This window comes from Rhyacophila brunnea, unplaced genomic scaffold, assembly GCF_057557595.1.
Source record: "Rhyacophila brunnea isolate RB1 unplaced genomic scaffold, BYU_Rbru_1.0 scaffold_4, whole genome shotgun sequence".
Lineage (NCBI taxonomy): Eukaryota > Metazoa > Arthropoda > Insecta > Trichoptera > Rhyacophilidae > Rhyacophila > Rhyacophila brunnea.
Window position 1 is genome coordinate 2,138,202 of NW_028233068.1, and position 22,155 is coordinate 2,160,356.

Sequence of the window (22,155 nt, forward strand, 5' to 3'; positions counted from 1 at the left end):
GAAAGTAAATCTAATAGAAAATGCTATTCACGAACTCGGAAAAATAATAAAACCATATTTCTTTCGAGTAACTCGATCCCTATTAACCAAAAAATGTTTCCGCATATTTCCACAGTATCAGAACTTCCCAAAACTAATAAAACTGCAATTCAGTTTGATAAAGATCATTTGTCTGCGTCATTAAATATTCCATTTCACGATAATAAACAAATCAATTTAGTTACACAAGAAAATAATTCTGTTCTACAAGGCTTAAGTGGGCGAGATATGGTTAGCTTGGACCACCAATATACAAATCTGTAAATATTGTAAATTGCTATCTTTTCTGTTATCCGTTTGAAACCTTATTCGGTAATTGTGCCGCAGATGTTGTCATGATCATTTATAATTTTTTTTTTACGAAAACAGTTTATTCCTTGTAGACAATTATAATATAAATACCCTTTTCTGTCGGCGCAAAGGCTTTTTTGATCCAATAATAATTGTTGATTGAAAATTTGAAATTTTCATACATTTTGATGCATCATTATCACAAACTAAGATTCTCTTCTTCTTGGTCGTGCACTCATGGCTGAGGATCGTGACCACATTTAAATTTCGCCATCCTTTGAGCGACCAAGACTTTCCATCCTTCTTGATCTTCCGCTTCTCTCAGGGCAGAATGGATGGTGCCCCCAGTCAGTTCTTTCACTTGGTCGCTCCATCGCGCAGACGCTCTTAGATTAGAAACTAAGATTATATTAGGTAATATTAGGTTGGGGTAGGTTAGATTAGGTTAGGTTAGGTTTGGTTTGGTCTAAAAAGAAAATTATAAAATCTCATGACATCGTCTGCGGCACATTTACCCCTTATTCTTATAAAGGTCCATTCTCAGTGCAAAAATTGAACAGGGTTCCATCAAATCAAAAATCGGAATCCCGTTTCTGGATCTTTAAATATCCAACATACCCATGTGTCTACATTTCTAGCTATACATATATATTATTAATATTTTAGTTTAACATTGAAACTCAAAAAGTGGACTATTTTTTAAAGATATCTTTCAGGTGGAGCATATCGACACAAGATGTATATTTGCATTATAATGTGTAATATATTCATTATTATTTTTAAAAATAATATAGATACAATTATTACAAAATTTAAAAAAAATGGGATGTTTTTAAAGTGACTCAGATTCTGAGTTCTTATGATTAGGAATTAAGGGTTCCGGTCCCAAAATAATAAAGGGGTTCCAATTTTGTCAAGAGTGCTGCATATAGTGAATGGAGGGGGTGTGTATCATCAGATCTGTATATATCGCACCATATGCAAAAGACATATTTTGGATATATTAGGGTTTGAAGTCTTCGTTTTGTTAGGATAAATAGAGTTTCTAAAAAAAAACATAATATTTGGTTGATATCTACATTATATTGCATGTTCTTTCAGTTACTTTACTTTTCACGACTTTTGCAGTTGTTTTGCATTTAATCTCGAAATTGAAAAATTTGCAGATGCCTTGGTTTTACACTCACGGTGCGATATGTATATGAAAGAGCCATGGTCGATTTTTAGTTCTTCATATTTCCGTGATTGCTTATCAGCATGAATTATAGAGTGAGGTACTTTATTCACAATGACCTGTAGTTTTTTAAGAATAAACTTTGAGTTACTTAAACATGTCATCTGTATTCATTATAATATTAAGTATATTTTTTTCTAAATTCTTGTTTCGATCATTCAGGCCTCTTGAACTGCCTTCGTAATGCTTTTGTTTTGTATTTTATTTTCAATGTTAAATCTTTATGTGATCTTTTTACATGGTATTTACAATGTATTAATCATTATTGTAAGTGTAATAATATAGTTAATTTGAAAAATGAAGTATATTGTATTACTTCTATTATTGGTACCTATACCTACTCATATCCAATATCACAAACCCAGCCGGTATTCGAAATACTAACATCAATTGCATTGACATTTTTCTAAAGTATACTGCATGTAATTATACATAATGTGTATATATATAGCAGTGGTGGTCAGTGATTTTTAAAATTATTGGAATTTTTGAATGTGCGCTAGAGCCTACCTTATTGAAAAATTAGATTTATTCAGTGTTGTTTTTGATTGGATAAAACTTCTTTTCTTTTTATTTTACGTTACTTTTATATTCATTTGGAATTATCTATATATAATATTATATTTTATACCTATTTAATAACTAAAACATGCAGCGAAATAAATCGCTTCATTAATTCTGTTTTTAACAAACGATTTTATTCTTCTCTCTGTCGAAAAACACCTCATTTTTGATGGAAACCTTTTTATTATCGTAGGCAAGTACATTCTATGAATACTGATCACTCTTATTATTATCCTGCACTTTGTAAAATAAAAATAACATTATTAGCTTATCACTATTATTCATGAATATTTCATATTATTCATTAAATATTCCCTATTATAAGTAACTTGACAGTTTACGTTTAATTAACGTTACGTTCGCAAAATTGAAGAGTATACTGATTTAAATTGGACAGCATGGTTCAAAATATTTTAACATGCCTACATGCCAGTGGCGAAGGGTGGAGATAGGCTGTTAAGATCCGCCATACATAGTGCACACTAAATTTTGTCTAAAATAATTCTGTTGCCGGGGTGTAAAAGTACATAAGTCAAAAAACAACATTTTTCAGGAGAGTGTTTTTTGTGAATATCTTTTTTTTCAAGAAAGCTTTGCTATTCAATTAATTTTTTTTCAGTTTATAGTTATTTTATATGTAATGAATTCATAAGACAGTATGAAATATTTAAAATAAAGTAAATAGCTGACTTATGTGTATATACACATGAGTTTTTTTCTTGTTTGGCTGACTTATGTGATTATGGCCAATTATTAGAACATTGAAAAAAATCATATTAATAATGAAAACATTTGATTTTTATCAAGGAATACCAGATTTATTGAATATAATTAATTATTACAAACAGGAACCTAATCTATTATAATAATGAGAGAGAAAAAAGAACCAGGAGACATAAAAAACAAAATTTTACTTCAAAAATCCACCAAGATACAAATGAAACACCAAAAAATACATACATCATTGAAAATTAAATATAATTAATATTTCTTATAGTTTTCATGTTTCCACTAAATCTGGATGAATATCAGGTGTGATAAAAGTCATGAGATATAGTTGGAATTAGCGGAAATAGAGATATATTCTTTTTCTCTTGGCTTATAGGTAAAGGAGCGTTGGTTATCTGAGAAAAAGTTAGATCAGTTGTTTTCATCCTTTCTGGAACACTTCGCCGTCTTAAACACAGTGTTTTGAAAAATTCTTCTTCTACTAGGCTTGGTTTGAAATAAACAATTCCGATTTTTTTATATAGGTATCTCAGCCAACGAGCATCGTGCCACTTTAATGGGTTGCCAGATTCGTCTTTCTTTCTCAGCACAAGTGGGCCTTTCAACAAACTGGTACAACTAAACTAGAAATTCAGATTGTATCATTTCAACGACTTCAAATCTATTTCCGCACGATCTGACTAGCTGAAACCAATCGTACGGGTGGTTAATTTGACTAATAATTTTCTTTTTATTTTGTTCAATCATGGTCCGAATCAACTTCCGAAGTCTGTGAAATTCCTCCCTGTAGAGAATAGATACATAATTCTCAGTTTCCGCTTTGTACATATCGAACATTTTTTATGGTTAAATGTGATGGCAAGAGTATAGTGGCTTTCATAAGATGGAAATTGATTTGTGTTCAGAAACTTTCATCAAATTTTCATCGCTCCATTTATTTTAAAGGATATGCTCACCTAGATTGTCAGTGGTTTATGTGCCACCTACAGTTGCTTATTTTTTGTGGCGACAAGATCAACAAAAATGTCTGTTTCACCATTTCATTTTGAATGGAAATTAATGACGATATATAAGCACTCCTTTTGTCATGCTGTGTAAGATTGAAATATTCTTCAAAAAGCTTGATGCGATGACTTTCTATGATTCGATCTTGGCACAACATTCTGCGTTTAGATAAAAGGAGTTGAATAAGTTTTCTAATTAACTTCCCAGCCTATGAATGGTATTCTTAGCCACTGTTCCTTTTGCGTTTTCTTTCTTCACGTATACTTATTGTGTCTTTTTCTGTTGATTGCGGAGACTTTTGTGAAACTATTACTTCAATTTCATTATGTTCCGAACCTGGTGCTATAGTGTCAGTTATAATATGGCATGGAGGAATAAATGACGGGTCAATGACAGAGTCATCAGAGCTAGAGCCTTGTACTGTATTTTCATTTTGGGCATACAAATAATTAAGTTCATGTGTTGAAGCCAAACATTGAAGATTCTGGCTCGATGTATCCGGATTAATGTCATTTCTGCAGTTATTGATATGATTAGTATCACTAGAGATAAAAGGTCGATCTTGATCCAAAAACTCGTACGCGGAGTCAAATGGCAACGTTTTTGCTTGTGTTTTCATAATCACATTAATATGTTGTTAACGTTAACAAATGAAACTTAAATTCAAATTGTATATTGTGTGAAATTAAAAGTACACTCCCAATAAAATTATGTTTATGAAAAAATAACATGAAGTTAGAAGTATGGTAAACTTACCTTGCAACTTTATCAAAGATGTTTTATTGGATAATGATAATGCAAGTATTTTTTTTTGATTTCTGACATTATTTTGTATTTAAGTATAACGTATTAATCAATTTAAATAGTTTACACGCCTTTTATGAGTTCAGAACATCAATACTACACTCAACTAAATGAACTGTCTACGGCGACTAACACCATAAGTCATCCGTTGTTGCCAATTAAAATTTTATATTTTGTGCATAATCACATAAGTCAGACTTATGTGTTTTTACACCCCGCTTTTCAGAGGTAAATAACTAATGTGGTTTTGTTTATTTGTATTATAACGCCATACTAACAGCATTTGACTTATGTGTTTATACACAAGTGTGCAGAATCACTTTGACTTATAGAATCAGTAAAAACCGAAAAATTGAATTTTTTGACTTATGTGGTTTTACACCCCGGACATAGAATTAATCTCTTGTAAATCTAGAATACTATATGTTTTATATTTTTATTTTTCAATTTAATATCCTTGGACATGTATACACTTCTTCAATCTATCGATTAATTTTTCTAAACCTTCATAAAAATAATTTTTCGATTTACCTTCAAAATGCTCGTTTACGGCTGCCTGTAGGGACTCGTCATCATCAAAATGTTTTCCACGTAAGTTTTTCTTCAAATTTTGAAACAATTAATGCACTAGCCAGATAAGGAATGTAAGGTGGGTGAGGCAATTCCTGAAGAAGAATACAGCTTTTGTTAATTTGCCCCTCTTTTTTACTTTAATAGATTCTTTTAAGCGACTTAGAATATTAACGTAATACTGTTTTGTGATGGTGGTGCCTTTTGGTTTATAATCTGTCAACAGGATTCCCTGTGAATCCAAAAACACTGTTGCCATCACCTTCCCAGCCAATGGTACAACCTTAAACTTCTTGGGGGCTGAACCACCCTTTTTATGCCAATGCATGGACTCCTGTTTTGACTCAAGGTCATAATGGAGAACCCACGTTACATCTCCCGTAACAATTTTGTTGATAAGTTCCTCTTGATTGACACCAGACAGCTTTAAAAACTGCTTAGAACATTCCACATGGTAACTTTTTTGATGCGGCATAAGCATTCGTTGCACCCATCTTGCACTTACCTTTGACATCCCAAGATTTTCATGTATAATTCTGGAAATTGTTTTGGATAGGATGAACCTTTCTGCGATTTCGATTAGTTTTAGCCAACCATTTTCCATAGGGGAACAGTGGCGCACCCAGGGGGGGGGGCAAGGGGCCTTGGCCCCCCCAAAAACATTGAAATTGAAAGCCAATAGATTAGACAAATAAAAACACGGCAAAAAAATGATTTGAAATTCTTCAGCACCCTCTAGAAAAATTTCTTAGATTTTAATTTCAAACACAAAAATTTCGAAACACTAATATCGGGTTGTTTTAGAAACCAATCTCTAATGGAAATGTAAAAAAATTCTCGGTGTCCACCCGAATTCCGGAGTGGTGTACACCGAATGCAATAGACAAAAGTCCGATAACCGAGAAATTAGGCTGTGTTCTGTTGGGTAGGTTTGTGTACCTATAAGTTAAATGCAATAATACTTTTTTTTCCATTTTCAATTAATATTTTGGAACTTCACTATTAAAAAACCCAAAATCGACGATAAAAATTCGGCGAAAAGTACGACTACACCCACCACCATGGGCTGACAGGGCTACAGCCTGGGGGCCCGGGCTTAAGAGGGCCCGGCGTGGCGGCTCGTCTCATTGTGAGATAAACACACCAGAAATTTGTTATATTATAAGAAAAATCGCATGTGGCGCTATAGATAATCAAAATTAACATAAAAAATATGAAGTATGATGAAAATATGATATACGTAACTACATGATAATAATTCACGTGTATCATTTTATATTACAATTATTTTTAGTGTTTCTAGAAAAATAAAAATGGTTATTTATCCAATATCGAAGGGTCGAATGCAACTTGGCTACCACAAGAGGGGGTCGCGACCAGTGTTTCATAGTATGATAACGATTGATAATATGATATGAGTTCCGACAAATCAAGAATTCAAGGGAATTATTTAACAATATAGATAAATCCACGGAATACCATTTGGGAACACTACTGTAGAACATCACATTCCCCTTAACCCTGGTGATAGGTAAGGGGGCCCGCCAAACATTCATGATGTGGGGGCCATGCCCACCACAGACGGTGGTGGTGTAAATTTAAAAAAAAAACATTTTTTCGGTGGAATTCAGCATAAATATTGTGGCTCTAGACCAGTGGTTCTTAACCGGTGCACCGCTGGCTTGTTGCATGTGCACCGCGAAAATAATGATAAAAGCAGAAAAAACCGAAAAAGTCCTTCGTGAAATTATGAAAGCCGATGAAAGATCTAATGTGATTTCGATGTTGCCGAATCGATCGCACGCGTCTAAAATCTAAAATATCATGGAGGAATTTGTATGGATGGTGCTCCGTCAATGTTAGGCTCATTTAAAGGATTTGTTACCCTCGCAAAGACAAGAAATCCTAACATTATAATATCTACGCACTGTTTTATTTACACAGGGAATCTATAGTTTCGAAAACATTACCGCAGTGCTAAAACCTGTACTAGACCAATATGGTAAATTTCATCAAATCCAGACCTTTCAAAACAGGCATTTTTAAAAAAAAACTTTGCATTTCTATGGAAGCTAAGTTCGAATGTTTGCTTTTTCACACTGAAGTGAGGTGGTTACAGTGGCGCACCCAGGGGTGGGGGGGCAAGGGGCCCTGACACCCCCCAAACATGAAAATTATCAGAATGATTTTAACCATTGAAATTGAAAGCCAATAAACCTTTGGGCTTAGACAAATAAAAACACTGACAAAAAAATGATTTGTAATTCTCCAGCACCTTTTTAGAACAATTTTATAGATTTTAATTTCTAACACAAAAATTTCGAAACTCTAATGTCAGGTTTTTTTAGAAACCCAATCCCTAATGGATCTGTCAAAAAATTCTCGGTGTCCACCCGAATTCCGGAGTGGTGTAGGTCATGGCTGGGGAGGGCTGACAGGGCTCTAGGCTGGGGGCCCGGGCTGTGGGGGGCCCGGCGTGTCGGGATGACCAGATAAGTGAGATAAACACACATCATAAATTAGCTTTAATAGTAAAAAAAGTCTATATATAGCGGCGCTATTATACTTCTTGGCCACGAACATTTTCAATTACTTATATAATTGTGCAATATATTTTTTGATTATTATGTGTCGATACTCGACAGCTCCATTATTAAAGTGGATGTATTGAAAATCGCCAATAATTCTTATGTATAAGTACCCTTAATTTGAACTAAAACACAATTTGAAAAACGTTAATGTAGTGTTTCACACTGCCTTTAATCTTAGCGGTAGGTAGGGGGCCCGCCAAATATCCGAGCCTGAGGGCCCGTTTCAGGATGTGGGGACCATGGTGTAGGTACACCGAGAAATTAGGCTGTGAAGAAGAAAAAGAGCCTATGGGACTAATTTACATTCTTCTCCTTGGGCCCCCCCCAATATTAAATCCTGGGTGCGCCACTGTAGGGGAATCTTCGATTTTTAATAGCATTTGATGTGTAGTGACATCACTTAGCCTTCCACAACGGTCATCATCTTCTAATGACTCTCTACCTTGTTTAAATAAACGTGACCATTTTTAAATCATGGTTTCACCACAACAAAGAGTGCCATAAACTTCACATAATTATATTTTTTTTAACCGTGTTCAATCATATAGGGTGGAGGTTGTATTAACAAATTTTCGTTTTTACAAGAAATGTATGTTAGCCGCTTGCTCAACACAATGAAAAACAACATTATTAATAAACCAACAAATTGTTTAATCAATGAGATTGGAACTCTAACCCCTTTGTACCTATTAATTTATTGTTTATCAAGGAATATTGTGTTTTTTAAACAATACTTAATATTTTAATAATGATTTTTCCATTGGCCACAATTTTATTATTTGCTATTTGTAATGTACCTAGTACATAGTTGCGCGATTTTCATAGAAATAATAATAATTGATGAAAATGATATTCTATCAGAGATTGGACTCCTCCCTTCTTCAATCTCTTTGAATTTTATAATAAAAAGGTCCAATGGGTAATGAGGAATAAGTATATTTTGGACTGGCAACATACAAGGATAATAGAGTCGTCATATCGAAAGAAAGTATCGACACCTATCGTATCGAAAGAAAAGAAGAAGAATCGATGAGGTTTGGTTTTTTCGCTGCGCTCATGGAGACGTTCTTATAAACGAAAGCCTTACATTGACCACATTCAGTTTTGGCAAACCTGATATAAAAATCTCTTCGTCTGCATACCATTAATAACAATACGCCGATAAACGAATGTCTCCGAATGCTTCACAAACTATCAGAAAATATCACGTATGCATCAGCTCTATGTGAATTTAGCTAAAGGCCTATCATAATACGATATACGTAACAGTTCAATGATCGGTATCAAAATGATGTTAAGTTTGTCCGCGAGGGAACTTTTTCCGCAAAAAATATCGGTATTTGTATCGAAAGAAAATACAGACCGACAAACTTATCTGAAGAATGGCAAAAATGGAACTACGAACTACCATAGGATGCCATATTGAAAAAGTCATCCGAATGTCACGTTTTGCCAGTTACGAGTCGTGATTGGGTAGTTTTCCGCAGTGGCTCTTCCATCTCATTCTCCAGATAAGTTTGTAGGCCTGTATATCGTATTGATCGTAGAAGACATATTAATTAGACGCATCCACTGGGCGAGAAGAGGAATCCTCATCAACGGAGAATACCTCACTCCTCAGTCACCTGCGCTTTGCAGACGACATTGTTGTCTTCGCGGAAACCCAAGAAGAACTCCAGGGCATGATGCAAGAGCTCGCAAATGAAAGCTTGAAAATAAGTTTAAAGCAAAGAGATTGGACTTTCAATCTCTTTGGTTTAAAGATTAATGTCTCAAAGACAAAAGTAATGATAAACCACTTCGCTGATCCAAAAGCGATATTAATCAACGGCAATCAAATCGAGATAACCAACAGCTATGTCTACCTCGGACAGCAAATATGTCTGTAGATGGAGGCATAGATGACGAGATTGCTCGAAGAGCTAAGCTAGCTTGGAGTGCATTCGGGCGCTTAAGTAATATATTCAAGAGCGACCTTCCAATATGCCTGAAGCGTAAAGTGTTCAACCAAAGTGTGCTACCAGTGCTAAGGTATGCTTGCAAAACATGGACTCTCAACACACGAGGGATCCAAAAATTGAGAGTTGCCTAACAAACGTGGCATGGAAAGGTGCATGTTGGGCATAATGCGTAAGGACCGCAGAAGGAACCAATGGATAAGAAAGCAAACGAGAGTGAGAGATGTGATAGAGGTCACCAAATTGATGAAATGGCGGTGGGCCGGCACATTGCACGGCGAATGCACGGGGTGCCCCAAAACCCGCTGGATTGACAAACTAGTCAGGTTTGGTGGAAGTACGTGGCAGAGAAAAACAAAGAACCGAGAAGAGTGGAGGAGCTGAGGGAGGCCTTCATCCAGCAGTGGATCGACCCCGGCTGAAAATATATTGACAGAAAAGTATTGATACCACTGTACCCGAGTATCGGTGAAAAAATATCAATACTTTTGTAACGGCCATAACGAACCTTTGAAACGTCAAAATAGTTACGATGATAACGATAACATTGATAACGACAACAATAATATTTTTTTATAAATAGTATTTTAGAGAAGTATTATCGATAAGTCTATAAATGTAGCAGGTTATAGCACTATCACTCTTTGAGCCGGATCTTCAGACCGCTGTAATAAATGTTCTACCGTGTGTGCAGTGTTATTTCACTTTGATTTGACTGGCAAGCCGTTTAACTTTAAAATGCAGTTACTCTCGCTTATTTTAGAACTGAGACATCCGTTTTTGATGGTGGAATCTCGTGTTCGAAAGCCGTTGCGCTTCTTTGTCAGAAACGTGATTGCGAATTACAGGCAGAAGACTTCAGATGGGGTGATAAGTTTACGCGAAATTCTTTTCAAGGGTGGCGTCATAGCCTTAATAACTTCAGTCATAGTATGGGTGTCTATTTTTATGTATGTTGCATTTTATTATACATATATGCCAAATATTACCCACTCCAGACCTGTGCATCTTCAATTCAAGTAAGTACAAAAATTATTGAAACTGATGTAGGTAGGTATGTAGATATCTCTTATCCTATATCTACATAAATCCCCCCAAATTACAGAAAAGTGAGATAAGTGGCACTTTGACCTGATAATATATTTTAAATATGTAGTGCACTATAATTTAGTATAGTCGGATAAAATAAAATTAATATACCTACCTACCTACTTATTCTGGTAACATCTTGCGAACACTGCACATCATCATGTGTTCAGATTACTATAAATACCTGCATATTATGTGCCTTTTGTAAAAAAAAATGTGAGTCGTAGAGTAATGTCAGTTTTTGATTTTTTTTTACCATGTTCGATCTTAAGATCATATTAGTCTGGTCGCCAGGGGGGGGACTAGGTATTGTCGATAGATAAAGGTCATTGGTTCTGACACTCTTTTTTACATTGATTACAAAACTGTCAGGTGCCATTCTGGCATCTTGGGAAACGACGCCATCTTGGTAAAATGCCGGCCGAAAACGGTTTTTGGGTTTTATTAACCGTTATCCTTACAGAATATTTATTGAAAAATGAAATGAAGTTTAAATTCTACACGGAAAAAGTCCACTAAGTGGAGGTTGATTAACAGATTTTTGTTTTTACGAGAAATGGATATTAGCCATTTGCTTAACCTGTCGATTAGGTCCATACTCTGGGTCTAAACACGCAATGAAAAACATGTGAATTTGCTAGACCCGCGATTCGAACCCAGGATACACGACTTTATAAGCCTGACGTGTAACCGCTCGGCCATCGTGGGCATTTATCATTTATATGATCCAAAATGATGTAACAAACACAGCCTCCTGATATTGATTAAACTGCGCCAAAATCGTTGTGCTGTCCCTAGAGCTCACAGTTGTATCTTTTTCTTACATTATTAAATTTCCTCTGCGCATAGCTTCCTTTAGTGGAAAGTCTAAATCAAACTTTTCCATGAATTATTCAATGAGTTCCATGTATTCATTATCATTCAAATAGGTCATCCATTGACATGTTCAATACCTCAGGTACTCAAGTAGTACTTACTGTTCATGAACTTTTTGTGCTGGGTACTTACCCAACTTGTCTTTTGTTTATTTACCAGATATAATATATTATCTAATTGTAATATCTATGTGATGAGTAGAGTATTGATAAAATATGTGAGTATGTAGGCACTGTAAACACAGTTGTTGATGCAGTATGTAGCAATTCCTAAAGTTGTTTCAATGTCTCCGTTTAAACACTGGAGTAGCATTTCCTCTTATTTTCCAGGTCTTGTGATGAGCAGAAGGGTATCTGTTCATTTCCATCAGCACATGTGCCTCTCACAAAGAGACAGCAGCTTTTAATGGTCGGCCAGCCATACAAACTAACGCTGACGTTGGAAATGCCTGAATCGGAAGTTAATAAGAATTTAGGTATGGTTATATTTTTAGCATATATTATTTTTTTCGTTTACAGAATAGTGGCAACTGATTTATTAACCATGTGGCTATATTTAAATTAACTCGGGCTAGCTGAATGTGTAATTTTGTCGTGGTGTTATTATAATATTATAGACCAGGCATGTCCAATGCGTCGATCGCATCATAGGGACCCGTATGATTTGAGTTGTGAAAATGATAAAAACATGTAATTTATATTCAGTTGTAATATGATAAGGTTTCATTGAGATTTGAAGGGGAAGTATTAACCATTACTATTTTTATTTCCTTAAGCGGCTTACGTGAAAGTCGTTTTAAAATTAATCATAAGGAAGCCTACATGACCTCGTCGTATCACTTGATTCTTCTGCGTACACTCACGGCCTGACGAGAAAGAGAAGATGTGAATCTCTATACCTTCAACTGATGTGTAGTTTCCTCTTACTGTCTTGCAGTAGGCTCTTTGCACAGTAGAAGAACAGTTTGACAATAAAATGCCCAAAGGAAACTGATACACCCCTGTTACAGGCGGGCTTCTCCCGGTGTAAAATAATCATTTAGTAGCTATAAGTCGAAACGTAACCCTGACCTCTAGAAACGGCTTCATAAAACATCTAATCTGATTCCTTGCTCAACCACGTAAGTATTTTTTAATCATAAGTAAAGGCCTTCGTCCGGTGTGTGAAAATCGCATATTGGGCGGAGGTGTAATTAAGATAAATTTAATTTAATTTAAAAAGTATAAATGATGATGGATGAAAGCGATAATTTTAAGACTAAATATAAGTATTCAAATATAATAAATTTTGCCGCGCATTGTGCGTGAAATCCTCGCGCGCCGGCGCCAGGGTCAGGCTCGTGATTCGCCGAATCAAAGATCATGCGATCAGATTTGGCCAATCACTAGTCCCTTTTACTAATGGCGTGGGTACGCGTAAGTACGTAGTAAGCGTCCCTTTTCCAATAGGATAGGACCTGCGACTATAATCGTAAAAACCCAGATATAAATTTGTGAAACTAAAAATCATAAGAAAATATAAGACCACGTCACGAACACGAAAGACCGAGTTTTATTTATACTCCAACCGTTTAATTTTTTTTTTTTTTTGTGAATCCGGGGTTCGATGGACTTCCTGAGCTAGCCGCTGGAACCCCGGGTATCTCAAAACCCAAAACGAAATGAGAAATTGAGTGTTTTTTGTGATGGTGAAAAACAGTGTTGATTATTTTGTAACGCCTCAGCGTCCTCAGCCTCTCTTCCGCTCTTTTCCATTAATACAGAATCAGAAATTAATATAATATTAGCATCAAAATATATTGAGATCAATATGTTATAATTAATAAATAATATGTATTGTGTGTCCAGGGATGTTCATGTGTTGTGCTGAATTACGAGCTCGCGGGGGAATATTGTCTTCAGCTTCATGCCGATCGGGTCTTTTGCCATATCGGTCTCCGCTGCACACTTTCATTGCCACCATTTGGCTGGCTCCCGCTCTCATTCTTGGCTTCAGAGAAGAGAAAACTAATGTCAAATTGGAACTATTTTCACATTTCGAAGATGATCAGGTCAGCCACTTTATGATAAAACTAACACTGGTAAAAACTGATTAATGAATCTCTAAGATGGCATCTCATTTCCGAATTGTTTGTAATAGACTTTTTACAACTAGTGGTTGTTAGAAATTTGCTCAAATCTTTGGTCACATGATCTGAGGAGCCAAATAAACAATATGAATTGAAAAAGTGACGCACGGATGGAGTATTATTTATTTGCTGCTCCATGATGCTTTGTATTATTAGATGTTTTTGGAAAAGTAAGTAACCCCCACCCCGTAATCAAAGAGATGAACAAATTATCAATGTAGTATTAGTTAAAAAAAACCTTGAGTGAAACGTCAATATATGTAATTTATATTTTTTATGAACCTCCGGTTTACTCTGATTGATGGACTGGGGCTTGCAATACCAGACAATCTTTGGATTTTAGGATTAGTATTGCCAATCCTGAGATCTTGGGATTATTCAAAACATAATATGAAATCTTGTCAATTTTTTCAGCGTTCGAACACTACTGAACAATTTATTGATATGAATTGGATATTTCATATTATGATTTAGCTGTTTATCATGTGAAAAGTTATATATTTTTAACCATTTTTGACACACATCTTTCACACCCACGGTGGCCGCGCGGCTTAAGCGTTGGATTATCAGGCCGTGGGTCCCAGGTTCGAATCCTGGGTCTGGCAAGTACACATATTGTTTTTTAATTTGTGTCTGTCAGGGTGTGGACCTAATAGGTTGAGCAAATGGCTGACATCCATTTCTCGTAAAAAACAAAATCTGTTAAGAGGACGTTCTACAGAATTGGCCTTGAGAATTGAAAATATGATTTTTTAACATGTGGTCCATAATATCTGGTCTACTAGTTAATATAAAAAGGTCGTGTCAAAGTTGTTTGAATGTGTTAATAAATTTGCTCTGTGACTGATCCGACTCATATTTCACATTTATTTCATCAGGGCTGTCGAAGACATAAATCATAATATATATTTATAATTTTAAATTTTTATTTATAATATATATTATTTAAGTTTTGTGCATCTAATGCCGGGTCCACACTGGCAACAAGTTAATTTGCTGGCAACCTCGTTAGATTTTACGATAATTATTGTAAAATTTCTTAAGCAATTATGGTAAGTATCGTAAAATTTAATGAGGTTGCCAGCAACTTGTTGCCAGTGTGGAAATGGCTTAATATCCACTGTGGTTCACGTAGTGGCATGGACCTGGGGTTAGCTAATTCAGGAAGTCAACACCCATGATAGAATTTTTTCCAGTTTTGGTTGCATTATATTCCAAAACTCTTCTGTAAAAATCGTTTCCGAGTTTATAAATGGAAATTTCTCGGTGTACATAGTAAACAAACCTACGAATAAAAAAAGACAAAAAGGAACATACTGATTCAAAAATCTGGTAATCAAATTCGCCATTTTGAAAAGCGACGATTTTGCGTAAACAAATATCACGTGGTCTGTACGTGTGCGGCAAACTTCGAATGTGTTTGTAATTTTGTGCAAAGTGCGAATGTAATGTTTTCAAATAATTGATATGGATTAATTATACCATCGTATGATTTTCTCGAAATCATAAACATACTATAATAGTATTTGAGTATCAACCTATGTTCAATTTGAATTGGGTTATAATAATAATATACCCGTATATATATCAATCAGTGGCGAAGGGTGGAGGTAGGCTGTTAAGATTCGCTATAAATAGTGCACACTAAACTTTGTTAGTCATATGTATTTGTTTTTATTGAACTAAGACTACAATTTACAGATGGTGTTAGTTAGTTTTTGAAAATCAATTAAACCCTGCCCAAACGAAACCATTATAGTTTTGGCCTAATTTGGGCGATACGACAAAATTGTGCACACTTTTTCATTCATAGTTATTTGTTTTCGTTGGATTAAAAATACATATTACACATATTGTTGGTTCATTTTTTTTATTTCATTAAGCCCTGCCTAAACCAAACTATAATAAATAAAAAATATTATTCTATCTATAAAATATTCAAAGTTATGTATGATTTAATTGCATAATTTTAGATATTTTATAGATAGACATGTATTTTTTGACTATTATCTAATATCGCTTGGTTTCTCAGGGTTTAATTTAATTTTAAAAACTAACCAACACTTTCTGTGAATTGTAGTCTTATTTCAATGACAAAAAATATGTATGTCTGAAAAAGTTTATTGTGCACTATTTATGGCGGATCTTAACAGCCTACCTCCACCCTTCGCCACTGATATCAATAGTATGTTTGCTACAAAATCCACCCAAGTTATCAGTACGTACTTGCACAGGTTTGATTAAAAACCATGATGAATATGAATGCTTAATATTATTTTGACAGCCCTGTTTTCTGATCGGCTTCATCTTGCAGGTGTTCATAAAATAATAATAATTCTCGGTCTAAAAATAATTTTTTTTTTTATTAAAATTACTACCTATGTATAATAATATATGCAATTTTCCAATAAATAATGAGAACCACAAAGTGATTTCGTAAATTTTCAAACTGATCTATGGGAAACTTGCAATTTTCTGACAATAATATGCGAAAGTTCATCCTGAAATCAGCATTTTTATCTCTGGGATTTTGTTATCAAGAATCAAGTGGGATCTTAACATGGCAATCTCTCATTTTTACCGATCCAGTTTTACTTACTGTCTCCAAAATTATTGGTTATTTTGTGTTCTTCAGGATCAACCCGTGACAGATGTGTATGTGGAAATCCAGTCGCGGCATGTTGAAATCTATTCTGCAACTCTCAACATCGATGCTCATTTCACTGGTCTCCGGTATCTGATGTTCAACTGGCCCATATTGTCAGCCGCCGTGGGTAATACAATTCCATTGTTTCACATATTATTCTATATCATGATACGATCACCCTTAACTGATTAATGTCTCGATGCTGATTTGATACATTTTATTGTTACTACTCAGTTAGTTAGAAGTCTACACTGAGTAATTTTATTTCATAATTTACTTTAAATGAGATAAACCTTTTCCATGTCGCAGGATTATTACTCTGACCTGACAGATTCTGACAGCTTTATATACGAAAGTGATGTTGAAAAATGTAGCCAAAGCTTATTTCCATTTGCAAGAAAACTTCTGAGAAGAATGTCTGACAAGACTGACAGACAATAACTCGCAAGTGTAAACAGCACCGCAAGTGCAATCGTGACAGTTCTCGAGAAACGAGAAATTGCAAGTAAAAATGTGTTTGCGAAAAGTCTCGCAAGCTTTATGACCAGTTTAGGAACTTCTCGCACTTGCAGTGACAATTATTGCACATGCGAGAGAACTGTAGGAAGTCCTGCAAAAGTTGCTTCTAGTACCGTTTCCATTGGCAAGTAAATTCTTGCAATATTGCCAACAATAATTGTTATGCAAAAATAAATACCATAATTTTTATATATGGTAATTATCAAGTGATATTATATAATTTTTATTAAATTATGATGAATTATCGACAAATACCCAACAGACAAACACTGAATCTCACTAAAAAAGCTTAAAATGACAATTTTTATAATAATATACCTACTATAATTATTATGTATTTAGAGATCAACAAATGAAAAAATAAGATTGTAAATTGGTAGGTATCCAAAACATGATAATGCCAGCAGTTTACCATTTTCATTTTTATTTACAAAGCTTCTAATGCTGTTAACGCAGAGAATATAACATTAACCAAATCATCCATACATGTTCTATGTTCATCACTATTTAGCACTGTATATAATGCTTTGTATTATTCTCTCTTTTAATAGTAAAATCTTTGATTGATACTTACAATCTTTTTATTTTGTTTATTTCAGGGGTGAGCACAAATTTGTTATTTGTGGCTCTAGTATGCGCGATCAGCTGGTACCATCTTCAGCCTCCAGATCAAGAGGACTGCCAAGACGAAAACGATGACCACAAGGAGAGGAAGGAAAAGTCGTTGAAAAAAAAATTGATAACGGGAGGGGGAACGGAGAATTTCATTTTTGATAGCTGTGATTTAAGCATTCAGGATTCGCTAAGCATTAAAGGAGACGATGGTATGCATTTTCTATTGTACAAATATAAAGATTTCGATTCCGTCATCGAAGGACAGAGTTCTTTCATTCAGAAAATCATTTTCCTATACACTGTCTGTGACATGTCAATAATTTTTTTATTACTTTACCACGAGACCCGTTGTCGTTGTGTTTAATGTAATCTTCAGTAAATTGTATCCAATTGCATGTTTGTAATGTCTAATATTTATTATACTACATTTTAACAATTACTTCCTACAGTGACATAGGAGAGTTGTCCAAGAATTAAAGACCATTATTCATTTTTGGTGATGCGGATGTTATTTCTCCAAAGTACTAAGCCGGCTCGATAGCTGCTTCTGTATGACCTTTGCGTCTGTTTGAGATGGACGCTCCGTTGTCGAATCCCGCCACCTGCCAGGTGCGTTCAATCATTCGGTTTCTCAACCAGGAGGGAGTCCACCCTATTAAAATCCACCGTCGTCTCACATCCAATTATGGTAATGCGATGAACCAGCGGAATGTCAGGAAGTAGTGTACTGAGTTTTCGAGTGGTAGAACGAGTGTTCATGATGAGGAGGGGAGAGGAAGGAGGTCCTCAAATTGATGACGTTTTGTTGGAAGAAAATCAATGATAATGTTTGTGAAGATCGCCATCTGACAGTCCGTGAGCTCGCAATTTTGATCCCAGATGTCAGTAAGTCTACCATACAAACGATTTTGAGGGGAAAATTGGGGTATGCAAAGGTGTGCTCGTTGAGTGCCAAAAATGCTGATGGAAGGCTCAAGTCAAGAAGGGAAGGTCTTTTTGACTCATTGAAATGGGATGTCCTCCTTCGTCCTGCTGACCTCCGACCTGGCACCGCGTTATTTCCATTCTTCACCTGAAGCAACATTTGGCCGGAAAACGCTTTGAGACCAACTAGGACGTGGAGGAAGAGGTGAGAACATTTTTGAGGACGGCGGCACCGGAGTTGTACAACAAGGGAATCAAGAACCTAGTGCCATGGCCCACCAAGTGCATCAATCGTAACGGGGACTACGTCGAAAAACATATGTACCTAAAATTACGTATGCTTTTTTTATAAAAATTAAATTTTCCTGATTTTTTAAATAATAAAGGTCTTAATAAGTGCACTGAGGTTGAAAACTGAGATATTTTATGACAACCCAAACTATTTATATAAGATATCCAAAAGACCTCATGGTTCTTTTTCACTCCCTGCTATCGGACTAAAAGGCAGTAAATGCCCCCCTCCCTATGCTTTTGATTACCACAAGTATTATAAATTTATTTCATTAGTTTTATAACGCTTTTATTATATCTTTAGGTGCCCATTCATCTGATGATGCCAGCTTTTTGGACGAAGGTTCAGCATCACACGATTCATTGGATTTCAAGATCAAGAGAGAAGACCGTTCGGGTGAAGAAACTAGAAAGCGAGAAAAGGCACGCGCGCAATAAAAAAAAATTCTGTTCTGCTGCATTAGTGTTCATGATGGCTATTATTTATTTTATTCTATATACATAAAACTGTGCCAGTCAATACATAAGTTATTGACTTATCATGTTAAACACGTCCACACCTTTCCAAAAAAAGGGAAGGAGAGGCGTAGTTTTGAAGTGAATTTATTATATCGAGGGTTAAGAAATGACACATCATAAGTGACAAAATATCAACTTTACAGGAGAGGGAAAAAACTCATCTGTCTATGTGTTTGATATTTGATATTACAAATCAATGTTTTTGTCATCTATGGTGAATGTATGTATGTAATATGAGGACCCATCTGCATCCGACAGGTAACAAGTGGCAAACAATATGATGCATTTACTAGTTATCATTATCTAATACGAGATGTTGTTTCAAACATTTTTAGGAGCTAAATATATTTTTAAGAATTTTCAGCTTTCAACGGTATTTAACACAATTAAGCCAATGTCCACTCAAAATGAGCGCAATTTTTGCAACATCAGGAAATTTTGTGTCTCAAAAGCGTACGCGATTATCAGACGCAGCGATGGACAGTCTGTGTTTTTTGAAATTCCATTTTAATAAGTAATGTTTTGAATTATTTTTGTTTTCCTACTTCTATTTTGTTTGTTTTCTTACATAAAAATGTTTTTAAAAAGGCTTTTTACAAGTTTTTTTTAAATTTCCCGATATCTCGAGAATTCTTTTCTGGAAATTCCGAATCTCGAGATTGAGATTTTCCCGGGAAATACCCAACTCTGCTTACGAGGTGTTGTTTCTTAACCATCAATATAGGTATTTACTACTTTTGTTTGCAGTGAAATTTTTTCTAAATGTTGTGTATGTACATGTTGATTCGTAATATATACTGTAAAAATATGCTTTATATAAAATATGTGTAATAATATTTCACTATTACATATTGTAGTTTTTAATTTATCGCCATTGTTGTTATGTTCATGTCATTTTAGAGGTTTAAACAGTGTTATTATTATAGAGTATGTGTTATTTGTCATTTTTTCAAAAAAGAAAGTATATAAGCAATTATTACACCTGTCAAAATATAATATACATAAACCATTGACACATTTATTGTACCTTCATCAATTTTGAAAAACCATACCAGCAGCTCAATTCTATCAGTTCGTGTTTACTGTTCACACGAAATTGCACATGCATAATTTTGCCAGTAATAAATAACACTTTTTAACCTTTTCACAGTGGACCATTTAATTACTATTTAATTACGACATTTAAATGATATGCTAATTATATCTACTGGCCACCTAATGAGGACACAACAGCTATGCCGACCGCGTGGAAAGGATTAAAAGTGCTCAGATGCTGAATTTCGTGTTAATGGTAATCACAATTGCTAGAATAAAACTGCATAAGGTATGTACGAGGGTGGGTCAATAATTCCTTAGAAAAAAGCATTAAAACAGTTTTTTTTTTATTTATTTTTTTTATTTCTCAACATAATCTCCTTGGAGCTCAATACACTTGGTTAGACGTTTCTAAATTTTTTTTAAACCGTCAGAAAAATAAGTTTTCGGAAGGTCCTCAAAATAAGCATTTGTCCGATCGATGACTTCTTCATTTGAAAAAAAAACGTTGTCCACTTAGCCATTTTTTTAAGTTTGGGAAAAGGAAAAAGTCACTGGGGGCTAAATCTGGCGAATACGGTGGGTGGTCGACCAATTCGAACTTCAATTCTTCAATTTTAGCCATTGATCGTAAACATGTGTGAACACGGGCATTGTCCTGATGAAAGAGGATTTTTTTCCTGTTTAAATGAGGCCGTTTTTCTTCAATTTTGTTTTTTAGCTGGTCCAATAAAGATGCATAATAATCCCCTGTTATTGTTTTTCCTTTTTCCAAATAGTCAACGAAAATAATTCCACGTGCATCCCAAAATACAGTAGCCATAACCTTACCAGCTGATTTTACGGTTTTCGCCTTCTTTGGACATGGTTCGCCTTTCGCAATCGACTGCTTTGACTGTTCTTTCGTCTCGGGAGTATAGTGGTGTATCCATGTTTCATCTACAGTCACAAAGCGACGAAAAAATTCTTCCGGATTGCGTTGCATGAGCGACAACAGGGCTTTAGAGGCCACCACCCTATTGCGTTTATTGTCGACTGTGAGCAAACGCGGCACCCATCTTGCAGAAATTTTTTTCATGCCCAATTTGTCATGTAAAATAGAAATGACGCTACCTTTTGAGATCCCTGTAACCTCAATTATCTCACTCAACTTTAATCTTCGGTCACTTAACACCATATCGTGGATTTTATTGATCATTTCTGGTGTAGTCACCTCTACAGGAAGTCCTGAGCGTGGTTCATCCTTTGTTGATGTACGACCACGTTTTAATTCATTTAACCAGTTATAAATAGTTGCAAGTGAAGGAGCAGATGTGCCGTGAACTAAATCCAACTCATTTTTTATTTCCTTTGCTGTTAACCCTTTTATATTAAAATGTTTAATAACAGCTCTAAACTCAATTTTCTCCATTTTTTGTAAACATGCAAATTTTTTTTTTAAATGTACGAGAAACACACAACAACCCGACCAATCTGATTGAAACTTCGCAGCATACTGAATCGGTAGTGCCGCTGCATGAAAACAAACCGCTTACAGTACTAGTCGCGCCACCTGTCGGCTTTTCCAAGGACTTATTGACCCACCCTCGTACATAGTCAGTTATGATATATTATTATGTTATTGTAATTTACTAATGTTATGTATTATTTAACTTCAATTATGTTTTGAGGAATGGGACCAACTCAGTTATGTATATTACGAGTATGTAATATAGTTTACTAAAATA

At 35.0% G+C, this 22,155-nt stretch overlaps 2 protein-coding genes across 3 annotated transcripts in view; one reads left to right on the forward strand and one right to left on the reverse strand.

The window, feature by feature from the left end:
• RyR (Ryanodine receptor) overlaps positions 1 to 22,155 on the reverse strand; it is a 501,624-nt gene that overhangs the window by 270,022 nt on the left and 209,447 nt on the right. The window lies entirely within an intron of this gene.
• Seipin (lipid droplet biogenesis associated protein seipin) lies at positions 10,311 to 20,777 on the forward strand. Of its 2 annotated transcripts, XM_085954431.1 has the most exons (7): positions 10,311 to 10,452; positions 10,549 to 10,804; positions 12,080 to 12,225; positions 13,598 to 13,800; positions 16,514 to 16,652; positions 17,644 to 17,868; positions 19,179 to 20,344. In XM_085954431.1, the coding sequence occupies exons 2-7, from the start codon at positions 10,569 to 10,571 to the stop codon at positions 19,310 to 19,312; spliced, it is 1,083 nt and encodes a 360-aa protein (XP_085810557.1). In that variant the 5' UTR covers positions 10,311 to 10,452; positions 10,549 to 10,568; the 3' UTR covers positions 19,313 to 20,344. The 2 variants fall into 2 exon arrangements, with proteins under 2 accessions (XP_085810557.1, XP_085810558.1); XM_085954432.1 differs by having other exon boundaries at positions 10,311 to 10,804; positions 19,179 to 20,777.